Source organism: Hevea brasiliensis, chromosome 8 (genome assembly GCF_030052815.1).
Source record: "Hevea brasiliensis isolate MT/VB/25A 57/8 chromosome 8, ASM3005281v1, whole genome shotgun sequence".
NCBI lineage: Eukaryota > Viridiplantae > Streptophyta > Magnoliopsida > Malpighiales > Euphorbiaceae > Hevea > Hevea brasiliensis.
Window position 1 is genome coordinate 99926404 of NC_079500.1, and position 17409 is coordinate 99943812.

The 17409-nt window shown below is 31.4% G+C and overlaps 2 protein-coding genes and 1 non-coding gene across 3 annotated transcripts; all 3 read right to left on the reverse strand.

The window, feature by feature from the left end:
• Positions 1-1135: 1135 nt before the first annotated feature.
• LOC110647720 (RING-H2 finger protein ATL66) lies at positions 1136-1764 on the reverse strand. The gene has a single exon (XM_021801678.2). It carries the CDS (start codon positions 1674-1676, stop codon positions 1167-1169), a length of 510 nt encoding a protein of 169 aa, XP_021657370.2. The 5' UTR covers positions 1677-1764; the 3' UTR covers positions 1136-1166.
• A 2413-nt stretch (positions 1765-4177) lies between these two features.
• On the reverse strand, positions 4178-6027 carry LOC110647718 (ethylene-responsive transcription factor ABI4-like). The gene is made up of 2 exons (XM_058152088.1): positions 4706-6027; positions 4178-4590 (listed from the first exon to the last, which is right to left on the reverse strand). Exon 1 carries the CDS (start codon positions 5813-5815, stop codon positions 4769-4771), a length of 1047 nt encoding a protein of 348 aa, XP_058008071.1. The 5' UTR covers positions 5816-6027; the 3' UTR covers positions 4178-4590; positions 4706-4768.
• Positions 6028-16783: 10756 nt separating this feature from the next.
• On the reverse strand, positions 16784-16890 carry LOC131182701 (small nucleolar RNA R71). The gene has a single exon (XR_009150962.1). It is a non-coding gene; the product is annotated as a small nucleolar RNA R71 (small nucleolar RNA).
• Positions 16891-17409: the final 519 nt, after the last annotated feature.

Sequence of the window (17409 nt, forward strand, 5' to 3'; positions counted from 1 at the left end):
AGAAGTACTTAAAAATGACAAAGTTTTTATATATATCAACTTTAATTTCATTTCTTAGATTCAACATATGTTGAATTTTAAAATTTAATTAATAAATATATATTAAATATTTAAAATATAATTAAAGAAAAGAGGGTCTTGTATTTAAGGACAACAAACATATTATAGTTTAGGGTATTTTACTACTTGGTCTTAGGTTTTAATTGATATTATGATTTGATTTTTATATTTTTAAAATTAAATGATTTAATCTCTTATTTGTACTTTTATAAAAAATAGAACTACTTCCATTTAATATTATTAAAATATATACTTTATTTAATTAAAAAAAATTTTATATTTAGTTCATTAATTTTGATTGATATTATAATTTTGTCCATGTATAATTTCTAAAATTAATTTTGTTCATTAATTTTGATTGATATTATAATTTTGTCCATTTAATAATTGATATTATAATATTTAGTTAATTAATTTAATATTTAGTTCCAATGTCTTTATATTTTTTAAATTGATGATTTAGTCCATGTATAATTTCTTAAATTATTAGAATTTATTTTTTTTATTAACTTGGTTCTTATTAAAATTTTTTTCTTGAATTCTTTCTATATAATAAAAAGAATTAATTTATTTGGTAACAATTAATTTTAATTAGAAGGTAAATAAGTGAATAACTAAATCATTCCATTTTCAAAATATATAAATCAAATTGTAATATTGATTTGCAGGTATAATATCCATAATTAATAATCCAAAATATATAGGTTAAATCATAATATCGATCAAACATCAAGAATTAAATAGTAAATTTTTTTTTAATTTTGATAAAAAAAATATTTATTTTTTTATTTTAATTAATGGTAATATTTGATAGAAAGACTTTTAATTTTAACGAAAGTATAAATAACATACTAAATTATTTAATTTTTAAAATATAAGGATCAAATTATAATATCAGTTAAAATTTATGGATTAAATAATAATTTTCATGTAATTTACCTTAAAATTAAAAAAAAACACTAATAATTTAATGTCATATTGTTTATGATATATAATTAGAAAATCACACATAATCATGATTGATTTGCAGGTATAATATCCATAATTAACAATCCAAAAATTTTAGAACCCAAGATTAAAGAAAAAGGGTTAATTAGTATGATTTACTATGCTAAGATGGAGAGAACAGGGGATTCAGAGTCACCCTGAAGCAGGGAAGCTCTGCAGAGAGGGCAACTAGACCGATCTATAAGCCACTTATCAACACACTCACTATGGAAACAATGGTGGCACTGCGGCAACACCTTAACCTTATCTCCATCTTCAAATATTCCTAGACATATGCAGCACTCACCTTCCACAAATACAGTACTATTGCCGTCATTGCTCCCACCTGAAGACGACGATGATGACTGGTACAGAGTTATCAGCAAAGATTTAATTTTGGTGGGATGGAGGCCCTGCCCCTGCGGCTGATAGGGTGGCGCGTGGGGTGATGGATGTGAGGGGAAGTGGTGGTGTTGGCAGCGACAAACCCAGAATAGGATGGCGATGAGGACTATTACAGCGAAGAGGATGACGATGAAGAAGAGAGTGCGGCCATGGATCTCGAAATCATTGTTGTTGAGATCTGTACTCGAGTACCAGTGGAATGGTTGGGAGTCTTGGGATGACATTCTAGTGGTGGTGGAGGTGGTGGAATTTTGACAGCAAACAAGTGGCTTTGGGTTTCAAGTAGTAGTTATATATGTATATCAATTATTGTAGATAATATCATTACCATGTTGACACTTTATGTGTGTGTATATATATATATATATATATATATATATATATATATATATATATAATGATTTGATATACAATGATATCTATTTTTCATAATTAATAAAATCACAAAAAAAATATTATTATAAAATTTAATAAAAATACAAAATTATTATATATATTTAAAAAAATTCAAAATTATTCTATTTCATTTATAAATATATTCTATGATGAAATTTATTTATAAATTAATTTTTTTATTTGATATAATATATATTAAATGTGAAATTTATTTTAAATAAAATGAATTATATGTTTAATATAAATGTAAATTTTATTTAATATTTTTTTTTTTTCTAAAACTATCTATTTATCCATTGTGATGTGCTCAAGCTTTCCATTATGTAGACAGCCATGACCCTTGGACTCCACAAAATATCTCTTTTGGGCATTTCATCAAACATATTCTCCACAACATTTAACTTGTCCATCTCTTGCAAATCCTGTCAACATAGCATTCCAAGTAACAACATCACGGTTATGTGTACTCTCATCAACACCTTTTTGAACTTTAAACCTTATGATAAGAATGCAGTTAACTATGGTTGAGGTTATCATCTTTTTATATAAGTACACCTTATATTTATATAAATACACCTTTTTATATAAAATCTAGCTTATATCAAATAAACCATATATTGATTAATCGACTTAATAAATGCTTTCTAATCAAATTAAGCTCCTACGTATTCAAGTCTTTGATTGGATTGTTATATACATTTTATTGTATAATTTTTTTAATTTGCATTTTTGAATGTGTCAAATTAATTCAGTTATAATTAATCTGATTATAATGTATATAATACTTTTTATTTTTAATAAATAGATAAACTTCATTAGTTTAAATAATTTGTTTTTAATTGAATTAATTAGAGACATAAATATACTATGAGCAATAAATTAAAACAGAATTTTTTTGGGTACACATGATTTTGCTAGAGGATGCGATTAACTTAAGCTTCCAAGCAAACCAATTATGCAAAAACAAAGACCAATGTTTATGGGGTGTATCCTGAGGAAGAAGAGACCTAGTGAGTTAATCAAGATGAACACTAACTCTGTGAGATTTTCTCTGACTCAAAAAGTACTGAAAACTGTTGGCAAGATTATTTGTTGCGTTTGAGATACCTTTATTAAAATAACTTAAGCCAATTTGGCTTGACTCCCGTTGCTACATTTTCGCTTTCAATTTCTTACTATTTTCTTAAACAAATAGTAATTTCTGTTCTCAAATTCATCTCCCTCTCATTTCTTCATTGTAATGGCGAATAGCTAAAATTGATTATACCATAATGTCGAGTGAAACTTTAGTTCTGATTATATATATGATCCAGAAAGCTTTTGCTTCCATGACATTGATGAGAGCTGTATACAGAATTCCTAATATTGCAATTAGACACTCGACCATTTCATAATCGACTCAAGTGGTAAGTGAACTAAGAGTAGACATATAAATAGGATGTTCTTGTTACTGGTACTCAAAAGGAAGACAAACCATTAAGTGCACCTAACGTGTATATATATATATATCATCATTTTACGATCATATGAGATATACTTTTTATAAAAAAAAATTATAAGATACTTCTAGTGTATAAATATTTAATACACCATATGCTCACAAAATTTCAATTATTCTATGAATTATGAGATGTAGATTTAATCTTATTGCAAGAAGATTATGTAATTAAAGAGTAACTAATAAAACTTCCTCTTGATATTACAGGTGGGGTTCACATTTTTGTGAAGAAGAGAACAATATTTTTATGTGCATAGAAATATATTACAAATCTTCCCAAAAGAGAAGAAATCAACAAAATGTCATATTCAATTCAAGTTCTACATCACTCAGCAGAGACATAATTAACCACCACTAACGTTGAGCATATAATCTTGCTAACTACATACCTCCCTAACTGATTACGTCTTAAACTCTTGCTCTTCGTTCCCTGAGTTCTATCTTTCACGACACTCAAAAAAAGCAGATTAATCCTTTATGTATATAGTTTCTGAAGCATCTTGAAAACCCAATTGTTGTTCATCAAAAATCTCTTAATCATGCATGACTCACCGATTTCACCAATATCTGGGAATTGTATACCAATTAGTTACTGATAAATATGGGCATATATACACTGCATAAATTTCAAGTAAACTCTCAAATAATATATATACATTCTACATCTCTTCTCCTCCTCCTTTCTTCTTCTTCTTCTCTTTTATTTTCTTGCTTCTCTTTTTTTTAACAAAAAAATTCTTTTTTATGTTTCCCTTTGGCAACACAAAGTGATGGAAACTCTTATCACAAATGACAAAAGTTAAAAAAGAAGGAACTTTTTCAGGGAATATATACAAGGGAAAATTCTTGAAAATTTCTCATTACTTGAATTGCAGAAGACAGCAATATTTCTGCTCTACAACAATTTGTTTTCTTTCAGTCCAAACACCAAACTACTCATTCTAGTCGCCAAACCCTAACTGATGACAATAAATTCTTCTCATTACCAAACTCCATATATATAAAAAAATCTAAAATCTTAATAATTAATTACCTGCCTAAATTAAGATCGAAGCAAGCAACCTTTACCTTAAGAAAAGCAAAAATCAATAACTTGCCTTCAGAGAGATCTTTCTCAGCTTTATTTAAACAAAACATGCAATTGCTAACATCCTCTCTTTCCAACCATCTATGGTAGAATCAAATCTTTAATCACTTTCTTCTTTCGAAAATCTTCATCTCAAAGGGTGATTAATCAATCCCAACTGCACCCATAAAATTTCTCCATTAACTAATAGAAAGAGAGAGATCTGTACATGCCAAGACGAATAGACTTGCATGCAAGCTAATATTGGTGAAGAAGATCAATTTCAAACACACCTTATACTGTTTTCTAGCATCTCCAAAAAATCCCCATGCAAATTTATCCTCATCATCGAGAACTCATAGATCAAATAAGGAAGGATCCCCATAGTCCCAAAGACTAGATGGTGGGTATTCATCATCACTTGTCAAAGGCCAGAGCGACGGAGATCTGGGTCCAACATGCATAACCGGATCCTGACCCGCTGGTGCAATTACAGGTCGAGTATTGCCAGATAGAGACAAACTAGAACCCACCGAGCCCACCAGCGAACTGATATCCTCGTACAAACTTGGTTCTTGTTGCTGTTGATGATGATGATGATGACGGTTATGATCGTTACGGTCATAGTTAAGATTTTGATACGCGGTTGCTGGGATGATACTACTGGAGTCGCCAGTGTAAAGATTAGACCCATCAAGAAGTGGGCTTTGATACTGATATTGATAGTGGCGTGACATAATTTGTTCTTGTGGATTCTGTACTATGTTACTAGGACATAGCACGCTCGACGCAACAACGTTTGGATGATGATGATAAACCCCGTACGGACCAAACCCAGAAGCAGCAGCTACAGCCGCTGGCGCTGGACAAGGCATTGAAGCGGAAAGAGAGAAAGTGAAGCCAAAGCCGGAAGGACGAGGAAGCAAGGGTCGAAGAGTCTGAGTGGAGGAAGAGCTCGAGCCGCGAGAGGAGGAAGAAGAGGATTGAGCTGAGGAGGAATTCGAGGGTTGCAAATTGAGCTGCGCCCTAGAGCCATAGAGGATGATGGCGGCACGGTCATAAGCTCGAGCTGCGTCCTCCGCAGTAGCAAAAGTTCCGAGCCACTTACGAGTTCGCTTTCTTGGCTCACGGATCTCAGCTACCCATTTGCCCCAGCTTCGTTGCCTTACTCCCCTGTATCTAAACTTACTATTATCTGGCCCACCTCTTCCCTTGCACTTCCTACTACCATTTTCACTACTACTATTATTAGTTTCACTATTAGTGTCACTAGTTGGGGCTGTTGTAATTGAGGGGGCGGCAGGGGTGGTGTTGGTGGTATCAGAAGTGGTGGTGGTGGTGGTGGTGGTGATGGTGAGGGTGGTTTCTTGGGGAGTAAGAGGGAGAGAAGAGTACTCGTCCATGTGTGAGGCTTTTAAGGCTTTAAAACTGAGGCCTGTCCTCGTTCTTTGTTAGGAGACTGATGGGTTGTTTGAATGTCATGTGTATAAATGGTGGCAGAGGGCGGTGGTGCGCTTCCCCTTCTAAATATATAAAGAGAGAGAGAGAGAGAGAGAGAGAGAGATGGGAAGAAAAAGGGTTTGCTGGCCAGTGAAGGAAACTGTCCAAAAGAGAAACAGCTGCACATTGGTTTGGGAATTTGGAATATATTTATTATTTTATATATGTGGATTTTTTTAAAAAAAAAATATTGTTTTTTAAAGAGATATTTTGGAAAAGTTTCATTTTTGGGATTTTGCTAAGGAAATTCATCGAGGTTTTAACTTTTTCTTCCTCCTCAAGGAGAGGAAAATGTTTGCTGATGAAATGAGACAGTAAGGAGCAAGCATATCACATCGATTTTCCTTCCTTTTATTAAGTCTTGAAATGAGCTATAATTTCTTGTAATGTCATTCTCATTGCTAAACAATAAACTGATTTTTGTCCATACATAATATGTCAGATAATAAGAGACATTTGTTGATAACATTTAAATTTTGACGTCACTTTAATTTCATGTATTAAATTTAATAATTTACGATTTATATTTAATACACCATCTAAAAAAAATACAGTTTTGACTCGTTTACTTCGATCATTAAATTTTTCTTTTTTGGTAAAAAAAAGTGAGTAAAGCTCACAAAAACAAACTAATGGCAACAAAAAACGCCCATAATATCATGAAGGAGCCAAGAAGAAATCTCTGTCGGCAGAGAGTCAAAGAACATGAAAACCCAACGAAATTTTTTTTGCATAATTTGTCAAAAAATCAGCTGTAAAATTGGCCTCTCAAAAAATGTGATAAATCTACACCTCATCAAAGTTCTGCAATAAAAATTTGATTATGGAGAGAATAGTGACGCAACAGCTCAAATTTGATTCGCAGTCATAATTCAGAATAAGGACCTTGCACTAATGGAAGATATACTAGCCAAGGATCTCGAATTGCAAACAGGAGTAGAGTCAGTGCATTGCATTCTAGTAGATGGTTAGCAACTATCCACAACGTTTATATTGCTCAGTTTGATTTAACTATTGGGTATAGTTAATAACTATTAGTTAATAATTATTATTATTATTTAATAACTAATAATTGGTAGTCGATTTATGTTAAGTATTTGATAAAATTATATTTAATCATTGCTGTTGATATATAAAATGACTAATAAGATTATACATTATATAATTTATTTATTATTAAAATAAGTATAAAATTATAAATTTATTATATTTTTTTTATTATTTATTATTAAATTAAGTATATAATTATTAATTTATAATATTATATCATTTATTTTATTATTGAAATAAGAAAATAATTAAATTCTATAAAAAATTATTATATAACTTTAAAAATATAGTTATAAAATAATAAAGTAATTATTATTATTGATAAAGTAAAAACTTAAAATTAATTTTAAGTTTTTTGATGTAAAAATGTATTTTTTATAATAAATAAATATTTTATATAATAAAAAAATATTTTAATAAGTTGTAATGTGCTTATTAAGATGTTAAAATTATAAATAAAAAGATAAAAGCATTAATAATATTAATTTTTGAGTTAAATAAAAAATGATGATATGGTCTACATAAAAGATAAAATCAAATCAGTTATCAACTGATAAGAAACAGTTCTAAAAATAGAGATGATACAAGTTGCAGCTAATGAGTCTCATATCGGATACCTATCAGCCATTAGCTCTATTTTTTTAAATTTACTAAATACTCTAATTCACATATTTAAATATTTATCAGTTATCTATACTCGATAGGTGAACCAAATATCCTCTCAATCAACAAGTATCAAAACAATTCCAGACTCAGGCACATTACTCTACTCAATTTTCTATTAAAATTCACATTGAACTAAGTATTTTATATTATCGATTAAGTGTCAAAATAGTTACTCATGGGCCACTAAACTTCACTTGTTTTTTTCCTTATAGGTTTAGAAATTAAGTCAGATGACTTATGGCAGCATCAATATCTTTTGTTTTTCAATAATAATAATAATAATAATAATAATAATAATAATAATAATAATAACAATATCTTCTTTCAATAGTAGTTTTATATTAATTTTCAAGTTGCAAATTTCCTTGTTCAAATTTAAAAAGTACTTGATTCCTATTTTTTCTTAAAAAAATTTGCTTTATAATAATTATACATACTTCATGTATAATTAATATTTTTTTAATTAATATAATAAGTAATATATATTATATTATAAATGCTATTTTTTGTAATATAATAAAATTTGAAATAGAAGGAACCCTAATTAAAAATTATACTAAAACACACACAAAAAAAAAGAGAATGAAATATTCAAACTCATTCAAATAAATCATGATTTGATGGTGGACATATATATTATAAATTGAGGATCAAGGAAATAAATTGTGAAAAAATATAAATAATTTTAATCTAAAGTTTATTAGATGTAGAATTTTTATTTTTATTGAGAGAATAATAAAAAGAACAATACATCAATGAAGGGACATAATAATTAAGAGTAATGTAATCTCTTTAATTTTTAAACATTGACTTGATTATAATTCTAATATGCTATGTTGTGGAAATAGACATAGCAAACATTATTGGGTATATATAGCTTTTTTTTATGTAATATATTTATAAAAAAGAATGTTTAGACATAATTTAATTATTTAGTTGAATAATTTTTTATTGATAAATAAATATTTAATATTTACATAAAAATATATAATTTGTTATGATAGTTTATTATTTATAAATTATTAACTTTAGATCAACTACAAAACGAGCCTCACTTTATTTTTGATACACTTGTATTATATAGATATTTTAAAGTACATTTGTATAATATTTTTATAGCATTTAGAATAGTAATCTCATGCATAACCACTAATTTTATTAACTTTAGTAAATTCCATTGCCAAACTCTAAATTCTATGTTTTCCACATTATTTCAGGTATTTGGGTGAAGTTTCAGGGCATAGGAGTACGGAAGGAAACTTGGAAAGGTGAAAAGATTGAGAAAAGCTACTAATACAAAGTAGACGGGTCGTGTAAGCAAAACCACAAATCCGTGTAACCTACTGCCAGAAGAAAGCCAGAAAGCCAAAGAAGAAGCAAAAGTACACGGGTCGTGTAATTAGACCCGTGTAAGTCTCTGTTGAGCACAAGCTCGAAGAATTCTCCAAAAATAGAAGAACACAGGCCGTGTAACCAAACCCGTGTACCCAGCGTGGACCCGTGTAAACTCCTGTGCCAATGCCAAACGCAACCATTTAGCTATAGTAAGTTACACAGCCTTGGGCCGTACAGTGATACATGGGCCGTGTATCATGCGGCAACCAGTTTTCTAATCCGAATTTTAGCTCTTGTTTATACACTCTAAACAGACTCCTAATACTTTTGGGATTCTGAAGACCTAACCCTAAACCGGCTATTATAAATAGAAGCAAAAAACGACAATAGAAGGGGGCTCTTCTTTTCAGTTCAACCTTTTTGCAGAGCTTTTTGGAGTTTTTCAGAAGGGTTTTCATTTTTCATACTTGCATCCTCTGCAGCTGTCTTGAAGATTAGAACACCAACATAGAAGAGAAATCCTCTGCCGAAGTTCCACTAGGATCAAGACTGCAATCATTCCTCTTCGGTTCTTTTGTTCTATTTCTCTAAACAGACTCTTTATGTTCTTTTATTTTATTTTCTCCATGCTTGTTGAACTCACCATGAGTGAGTAATTCCTTTATTCTGGAGTTAGGAGAGTAGTATTTGTAATTGTTATTATGGATAAATATTGAGTTTTGTTTATTGGATTTGAGTTTGGTTCTTTGATTCAATTTCTTGTGGTCTTAATGCATGCTATGTGTGGGTATCCACTTAGTATTGATTGCATATATTAATTGAAAGACTAAAAAGTGAAGATTAATATTAGAAAATCGAGATCTTGAACTTAGGAAATCTGACCTAGAGATAGGCTGATATCTTTGTGGAGTTCCAAAATTAATCATAGATCTTAAAGGGTTTTAATTAATTTAATCACCACGAAAGTAGGGTTTAAGTTAATTAAAATACACCTTGAGTGCCTTGAGAGAGGACTTAGGATATCCTAGGATTAATTTCCATCAAAGCAATTACTCTCAATCCAATGAATAGACTGTTAGTAGTATGCCCTAGAGCATATCATTTAGTATGTATCTTGTACATATTTTATTAATAGAAGGCATTTTCACTTTTTTGTTTACATAATATATTTATGTGTAATAGAAAAGGTCCATTGATATTTTGTTAGAAATTCTATTCTTAAGTTGTTAAGAATATGAGTGACAGTATTTCTAGCACAAAGTATCATAAATAGGTTCACAATCGAGGATACTTCACAATAAGGACATGACTTATTCAGAAAGATTGTAATCATGTTTGTTCCCAAGTTATTTATATAAGATGTAAATAAGATGGAATGGTGAGTCTCATGCCATATAACAAATATGATAGGCACTTATACATGATAAGTAGGTCGAACCAGTGACACTTATGACAATCACATGGAGTTTACTCTTGTCAATGCATTGTCATAAATCATATCAGTGCATATAATCTTTAGACCTGAGATAGCAAAGTTATCTTGTATATAGGTGGTTTGAGTTTGATACTGCTTTCATACTTGTACTGTGTATGGGTATATGGGCATGTGTTGGCTCCTACTAGTTATATGTGGAGGTAGGTGTTGATCAAGATGGAATCTGTTCCTCTAAGTAAATAGAGATAAAATCCTATGTTCATTTAATTGTTCTTGATGTTTCAAGTTCCTGGCTATGACAGATAGATTTATTCAGAAAAAAGTTTCTGATGAGAAAATCTTATTAATCAAGAACTGGAATTAAAAGAGAACATAATATTCATAGCAAATGGGGTTTGACATAAATCATGACTCCAGCTCGAATTGGGATTTTGTAACAGAGAGATTATAGTGCATGGTAACATATGATTATAGGTTCATTTAAGGTAAACCTTATTACTAATTGGGTGGCTATGGCATGCTATACTAGGTATTAACCATGGTCTATGAGGTGCATAAAATGATTTAGAGAAATCATTTATGATAAGAAAGAATTATGATGATATTAAGAGTTGATATCATGTCTCATTGCCAATTAGTGATGAGCCTAGTAAGTCACACACATATGCAAGTAATCACTAAATTAAATATGATTTAGTTAATTAATTAAAGAGTTTAATTGATTAATTAAATAGGTTTGGTTTGCAATTAGATTGCAAAGTCCCTAGCATGGCTTGAAACCAAATCTAGATTATTGGATGTATAGTATAAGTTAAATTTATATTTAAAGTGTTTAAATATGAATTTAATTAATGAGAAATTAATTAATAAAGATTAATTAATTAATATATATTTGATATAAATTGATTAGAAGAAGAGAAATAATTATTTTGGGTTGAGAACTCAAAATTAAGACACAGGGGTATTTTGATAATTTTACAGGGTGACATGTAGCACCATTAATCATGTAAGATGATCAAAGTTAAGATTAAATATAGGTTTGACACTTGGCACAATGTGATTGGTTCAATTAAACCTAGAGCCAATCAGAAGGTGACATGTGACAAGGGTTTTAAGTGGTGACCTAGCTATATAAGTGTAAGGATGAAAGAACAAAAACAGAAGCTGCCATTCACCTCTTTGTGCCGCCACCCTTGGCTGCCTCACTCTCTCATCTTCTTCATCTCTCATCAATTCAAAGAGATTAGCAAACAATCTCTTGAATTAAAAATACTAAAAATTATTTCTAGTGTCCTGTTTACATCTGTAATCTCTCAAAAGGCAAAACTTGATTTTCTAATTTATAGAAAAAGCTTTAGAAGATGTTCAAGGGCTGCCATTGGTGATCTTGGTGTGGACAAGCTAGAGGGACAACACCTAGTATCCTAAGGCGCATCCCAAAGGTGCTAAACACACTGCAGTGCATCAAAAGGTTAGTGCACTTGTTCTTGATCTAATATAGGATTCTAATGAATTAATCTGTTAACTCTAAAATCTCAAATAGCAAATGTAGATTCAAAAATATATTAAAAGAGTTTTAATATGCTGTTTATCATTGAAATCAAATAGATAAAAATAAACCTTGCATGATGCATGTGACCCTAGATAAAAAATTTTGAATTTCAATGATTTAAACTTGTATTTTTCATTCTTCCGCTCCTTCATAGACAAGATTAAAATCTATAGTAAGGTTGCAGTGTGAAATCTTAATTCTGGAATTGCTTTTATAAATAGTTTAATTCAAAAACTACTTTTAGCATCTAAAATAGGTTTAACTCATTCTCCATCTATATTCGGTAGCCTAAACAGTCAAAGTTGCCATGTAGCCTGGTATTTGCGAATTAAATTCCTCGTGGGAATGATACTTCACTCATCACTTTGTTACTTGTTAGCAATCCGTACACTTACAGTGGTTGAAAAACTAGCAAACAAGTTTTTGGTACCGTTGCCAGGGAATTTTAATTTTAGTAATATTAGGTGATAAGTTGTAACACCCCTATGTTCGGTAGTGCGTTCTACTGTTTCGGTGACCAGTGTCTGTCCGGACAGCTAGGATGCTTGGAACTACATTTAAATGTTAGTGAGGAGACATAGAATAATGAAATACAAGAAAAACAAAGGAAAAATAATAGCAATGAAATGAAACTAAGTTAAACGAGCCAGCATCGCAGCGATGGGTGACCGCATGGGGAAGTTACGACGCAGGTAATAGCCGACCCTAGGGCTATAGGGAACCCTCAGAATTTAGTTTCGAGACATAATTAAAGACTTATTAAAGTATAAATTTCATTAGAAATATCAAAGAAAAATTAATTAATTAGTACAAAGAAAAACGAGAAATCGAGAAAATGACAAAACTCGGTGTTACCGAAAAATCGGGAATACAACCCGAATAGGGGCATTGTAATCATTTGACACCTAGAGTTGGCTTTTAACCTAAATGTCCATTAAAAATAAATGATATTACACTTTGAAAATGTCATGAAAAATTAAAATGAGATACATTATGTAAATAGTGAAAGAAAAGAGGTTAAATGTGGGAATTATGGAAAATTTGATTAAACAAACATTATAATTGATTTTAGTGCTCTACTAACATCTTCAAAGTGGACCATTAAGCAGATTTGTGGCAGAATATACCTTCATCTTCTTCATTTAACAAACCAGCCGAAAACCCTTAAGAGAAAAACTCCATAGCCAAAATCTTCCAAGCTCCATGCAACCTTGGTTAAGTCACTTTTTCCACTAGGTTCCTTCACTAAACCTTGTCTACACACCTTAGGCAGCATACTTGGAGCAAGAAAGATAAGTTTTGATGAGGTTTTAAAGAAGTCCAAAAGAGGTAAGTGGGTATTTTCAATCCTTGTTTCATTAAAAGTGTAACCAAGGTTATGGGTAGTTGATTTATGGAAGAATTTTTGTTGTTGATGAATTATTGGAGTTGAGCCATTTAGGCAGCCATGAAACCTCACCATGAACAGCTTGTCCTTGCCTGTAAATGGTTGTTTGGATGATGATTTAAATGTTTAATTGTATTGAAGTTGAATTCCATGTGTAAGGTTTGATTTGTAAGCTTGAAAAGTGAAAATGGAAGTTGATGGATATGTGTAAACTTGTGACAGCCTCATAAAGAAGATTGAAGTGTTTAAGTTCATGAAATATTATTGAATTATGTTGCTTATGGTGGCAGCATGTGTATGTGAATAATTGTTTGGATTTGGATATATGAATGAGGTATGTTCATGTGGTTAAATTATTGTAATTGGACTTTGAAAATTCTAAGTTATAATGTGTATGTTGAGAGTGGTTACAAGCTACCCAAAATAACCTAAATGTGATGTAAAGTGTGTTAATGTTATGGTACCAAATCAGAATTGGCATGAAAGATAAGCTTGGTAAGTATTGAATGTGTAATTGGTAAGTGTTGAAGAATGTGTAGCAGGGCAATGTGTGTTTTAGCTTAGAACCTTAAGTGTGTGACTCCAATTGGTATGAGACCAAGTGGAGGTGAAACTAGGCACAAAATGTGCCAACTTTCATGAAGGAAGCTTACCTAAATTCTACCTAGAAGGTAACTTGAAAAATAACCAAATCCAGATTAGTGACTTGAAAGTCTGAAAATTGATCATTTGGGCAATAGTTAGTGTTTTGACCATAACTTACTCAAAACAAGTCCAAATGACCTGAAATTTTTACCATGAATAGTTTAGACATAGATCTACAATTCTTATGAAGACACCAAAGCCCAGAAATGGCTAGAACCAAGCCAAATAGCTTGCACAAGTTCAGGTACCAAAACTGGCCGAAGTGAAAATGACCTAAAAATGACCTTAGCCTACTATTTTGGTGCATTCTGTCCAGCATTACCATAACTTGGTCTACACAACTCAGAATGACCTAAAATTTTTCCCCGCGTGCAATAAGACATAGACCTACAAGTTTGTAGTTTGGACCAAAACTCGAAAACCGAGGAAACTAGGTCATCTGGCTAGGTCAAATTAGTATACCGAAATCCAGCAAATTACAATAAAATATAATATACTTGAAAATGAATTTGGTAATATGTACCAGCACTAAAAGGCTATAAAATATGACATATTGGTAACATTAAACCTAATTCACTTAGAGTGTATCAAGGGTCAACATTATAGGTTGACTAATGAATTGAATTGAAGGGAATTGTACCAAGAAAATTTAAATATTAGATTTTATTGTTAGAAACAAATTCATTGAGCACTGAAACACTTTGAATTGTATGTTTCAGTTGAAAAAGATATTGAGAAGCATAAGAAACACTGAGTCAGGGCCAAGAGGCATATATCAAAGGTTTGTGCATAATAATTTTGATTTTTCATTTTTTATTTAAAAATTTAATTGAACATTATAGTCTTAAATTGTGTCTGTGCATAATACTTTTTATATTCACTGCTTTTACCAGAAAATTTATTTGGAGAAATGAGTTATGAATAATTTTTTATTGTTTTGGCTTTGGGAATCTTAATTGGAAATTATTGTGTTGCCTACTTTGCAAATGGAAATTTTGAGATAAAATATGATTTATGGTTTGTATGAGGTATTTAAATATTGTGATTTGGAATTGTTTTGATTCACACTTGACATGAAAATATTACTATGTTCCTCCTTTATTTATGGGGTGAGTGTGATTATATTCCTCCCTCTTTGACTTGTCAGTCTGAGGTGAGTGTGGATGAGTTCTCATTATCTAGCTAGCTTCCTCCCTCATTGATTTCGATTATTGGGGTGAGTGTGCCTTGTCGTGATGTACACACGGCATGTTCGGAAAAATTTGTGTCATGGCCTAAATTGTGTTATTGATTGGCAAAACTGTGTTACTCAGTTATTGATCAAATTGTGTTATTGATTGGCAAAACCGTGTTACTCAGTTATTGATCAAATTATGTTATTGATTGACAACACTGTGTTATTCAATTGTTTGCTCAAATTTGTGTTATATAAGCTTTGAAAAATTGTGAATTGTTTGGATTATAAATTGTCAATAAAAGTTTTACATACCGCATTTTAAATTGTTATTGTGCACCACTGAGTAAATTTTACTCAGCAATAGCTTTTCATTGCTGTCGCAGATAGACAGACTGACAAGGTAGCAGACTAGGCTGCTAGTGCTACATTGAGAGTTCATCGAGTATATTGAGTATACCATATTTTGCATTTTGTATTGTAATGTATGTTCACTATATGTATATATTATTCTTGGTTTTGAGCAGTTGTAAATTAAAATTGTACATTAAAATTGTACATTAAAATTATACATTAAAGTTGTAAACTAAATTTGTAAGTTATTTTGGCTTGTAAATATTGTGATATATTTCTTTTATCTTAGCTTTTGAAAACACTGGAAAATTATTGAGGATTTGAGTTAGCAAATGTTGAGAAACTTATTGTGTTGATTGGTTATTGGAGTTTGAGATTGAGAAAAATATTGGAAGTGCTTTTTACAGGTTTTTGAAGAACTGTTTTATTCAAAATACAGATGACACTCTGTCAAAATTTTTACAGAAATTATTAATACTTCAAATGTGTTATCTGGTTTCACTTCAGTTAAAAATTTTTTTAATACCTGTAAATAGTGCTCACCACTGTAAAAAGAAGTAAGAAAAGATTTAAAATCCCTTATAGTGTATGTAATGGGTTATCAGTAGACAAAGTTGGTAATTCATTAGGTATACTACGGGATCATGTACGGAGGGATAAGGTGTGACATAAGTAATTTAGCTGATTTAGGCAATTTCATTTACTGTTCAATTTTGTTTAAATTTTTTTATTCTTTCTCAGGTGATTGGTTTGGTACATGACTAGAACAAGACCAGGGGAAGAAGTCTTTGATTTGGATCCAGAGATAGACATAACTCTAAGAACTATCAGGAGGGAGAGGAAACGTGAAAGAAAAGATCAAGGGAATCCAGAAATTCCAAATATGGCAAACAATAACAACAACAGGTCGAGACTCTTAAAAGACTACGGAGCTCCCTTCATACAAGGATTCCAACCTAGTGTTACAAGACCCACAGTGGATGCTAACAATTTTGAACTAAAATCGGCATGGCTCCAGATGATCCAACAGACCTAGTTTGGGGGTTCACCAATAGAAAATTCGCACTACCACCTCCAATGCTTTCTTGCCCTTTGTGACACATTCAAAATGAATGGGGTCTTTGATCAAGCCATAAGATTCAGAGCATTTCCATTTTCCCTTCGAGATAGAGCAAGGAAGTGGTTACTTTCTCAACTAGCTGGAACATTCACCCCATGGGAGGACCTCTCACAAGCTTTTCTAGCAAGGTACTTCCCACCTGCAAAGACTGCAAAGTTAAGAGTTGAACTCAACACCTTTAGGCAAAGGGAAGGTGAATCACTTTATGATGCATGGGAGAGATATAAGGACCTATAGAGAGAATGCCCGCACCATGGCATAGAAGATTGGCTCCTGGTTCAGAACTTCTATAATGTGCTACTGCCCTCTACAAGGAGCACAGTAGATTTAGTAGCAGAAGGTGACCTGATGGAGAAAACAGTGGATCAAACGCTTGAACTTCTGGAGAGCGTCGCCTAGTACAATTATGAGTGGTCGAATGAGAGGGAAAATACCAGGAGAACAACAGGAATCCTAGAAGTGGATGCCCTAAGTATGATAAATGCTCAATTTGACCAGCTCACAAAGAGGCTTAATAAAATGCAGGCCAATGCTATAAGGATGAACAGTCAACATGATGACAGCTATGGAGGAGGATACATAAGTTCAGAGTACAATAGCTTCAATGAACTCTCCACAGAGCAGATGAACTATGTGAATAATGGAGAAAACTTCAACCAGAGACAGCCCCACAAACAATATTCAAATACATACAACTTTGGATGGAGGAACCACCCAAATTTCTCATGGTCAAATTCTCAGAATCAGCCAATAAACCTCTTCAAGTAAAGCTGCTGATA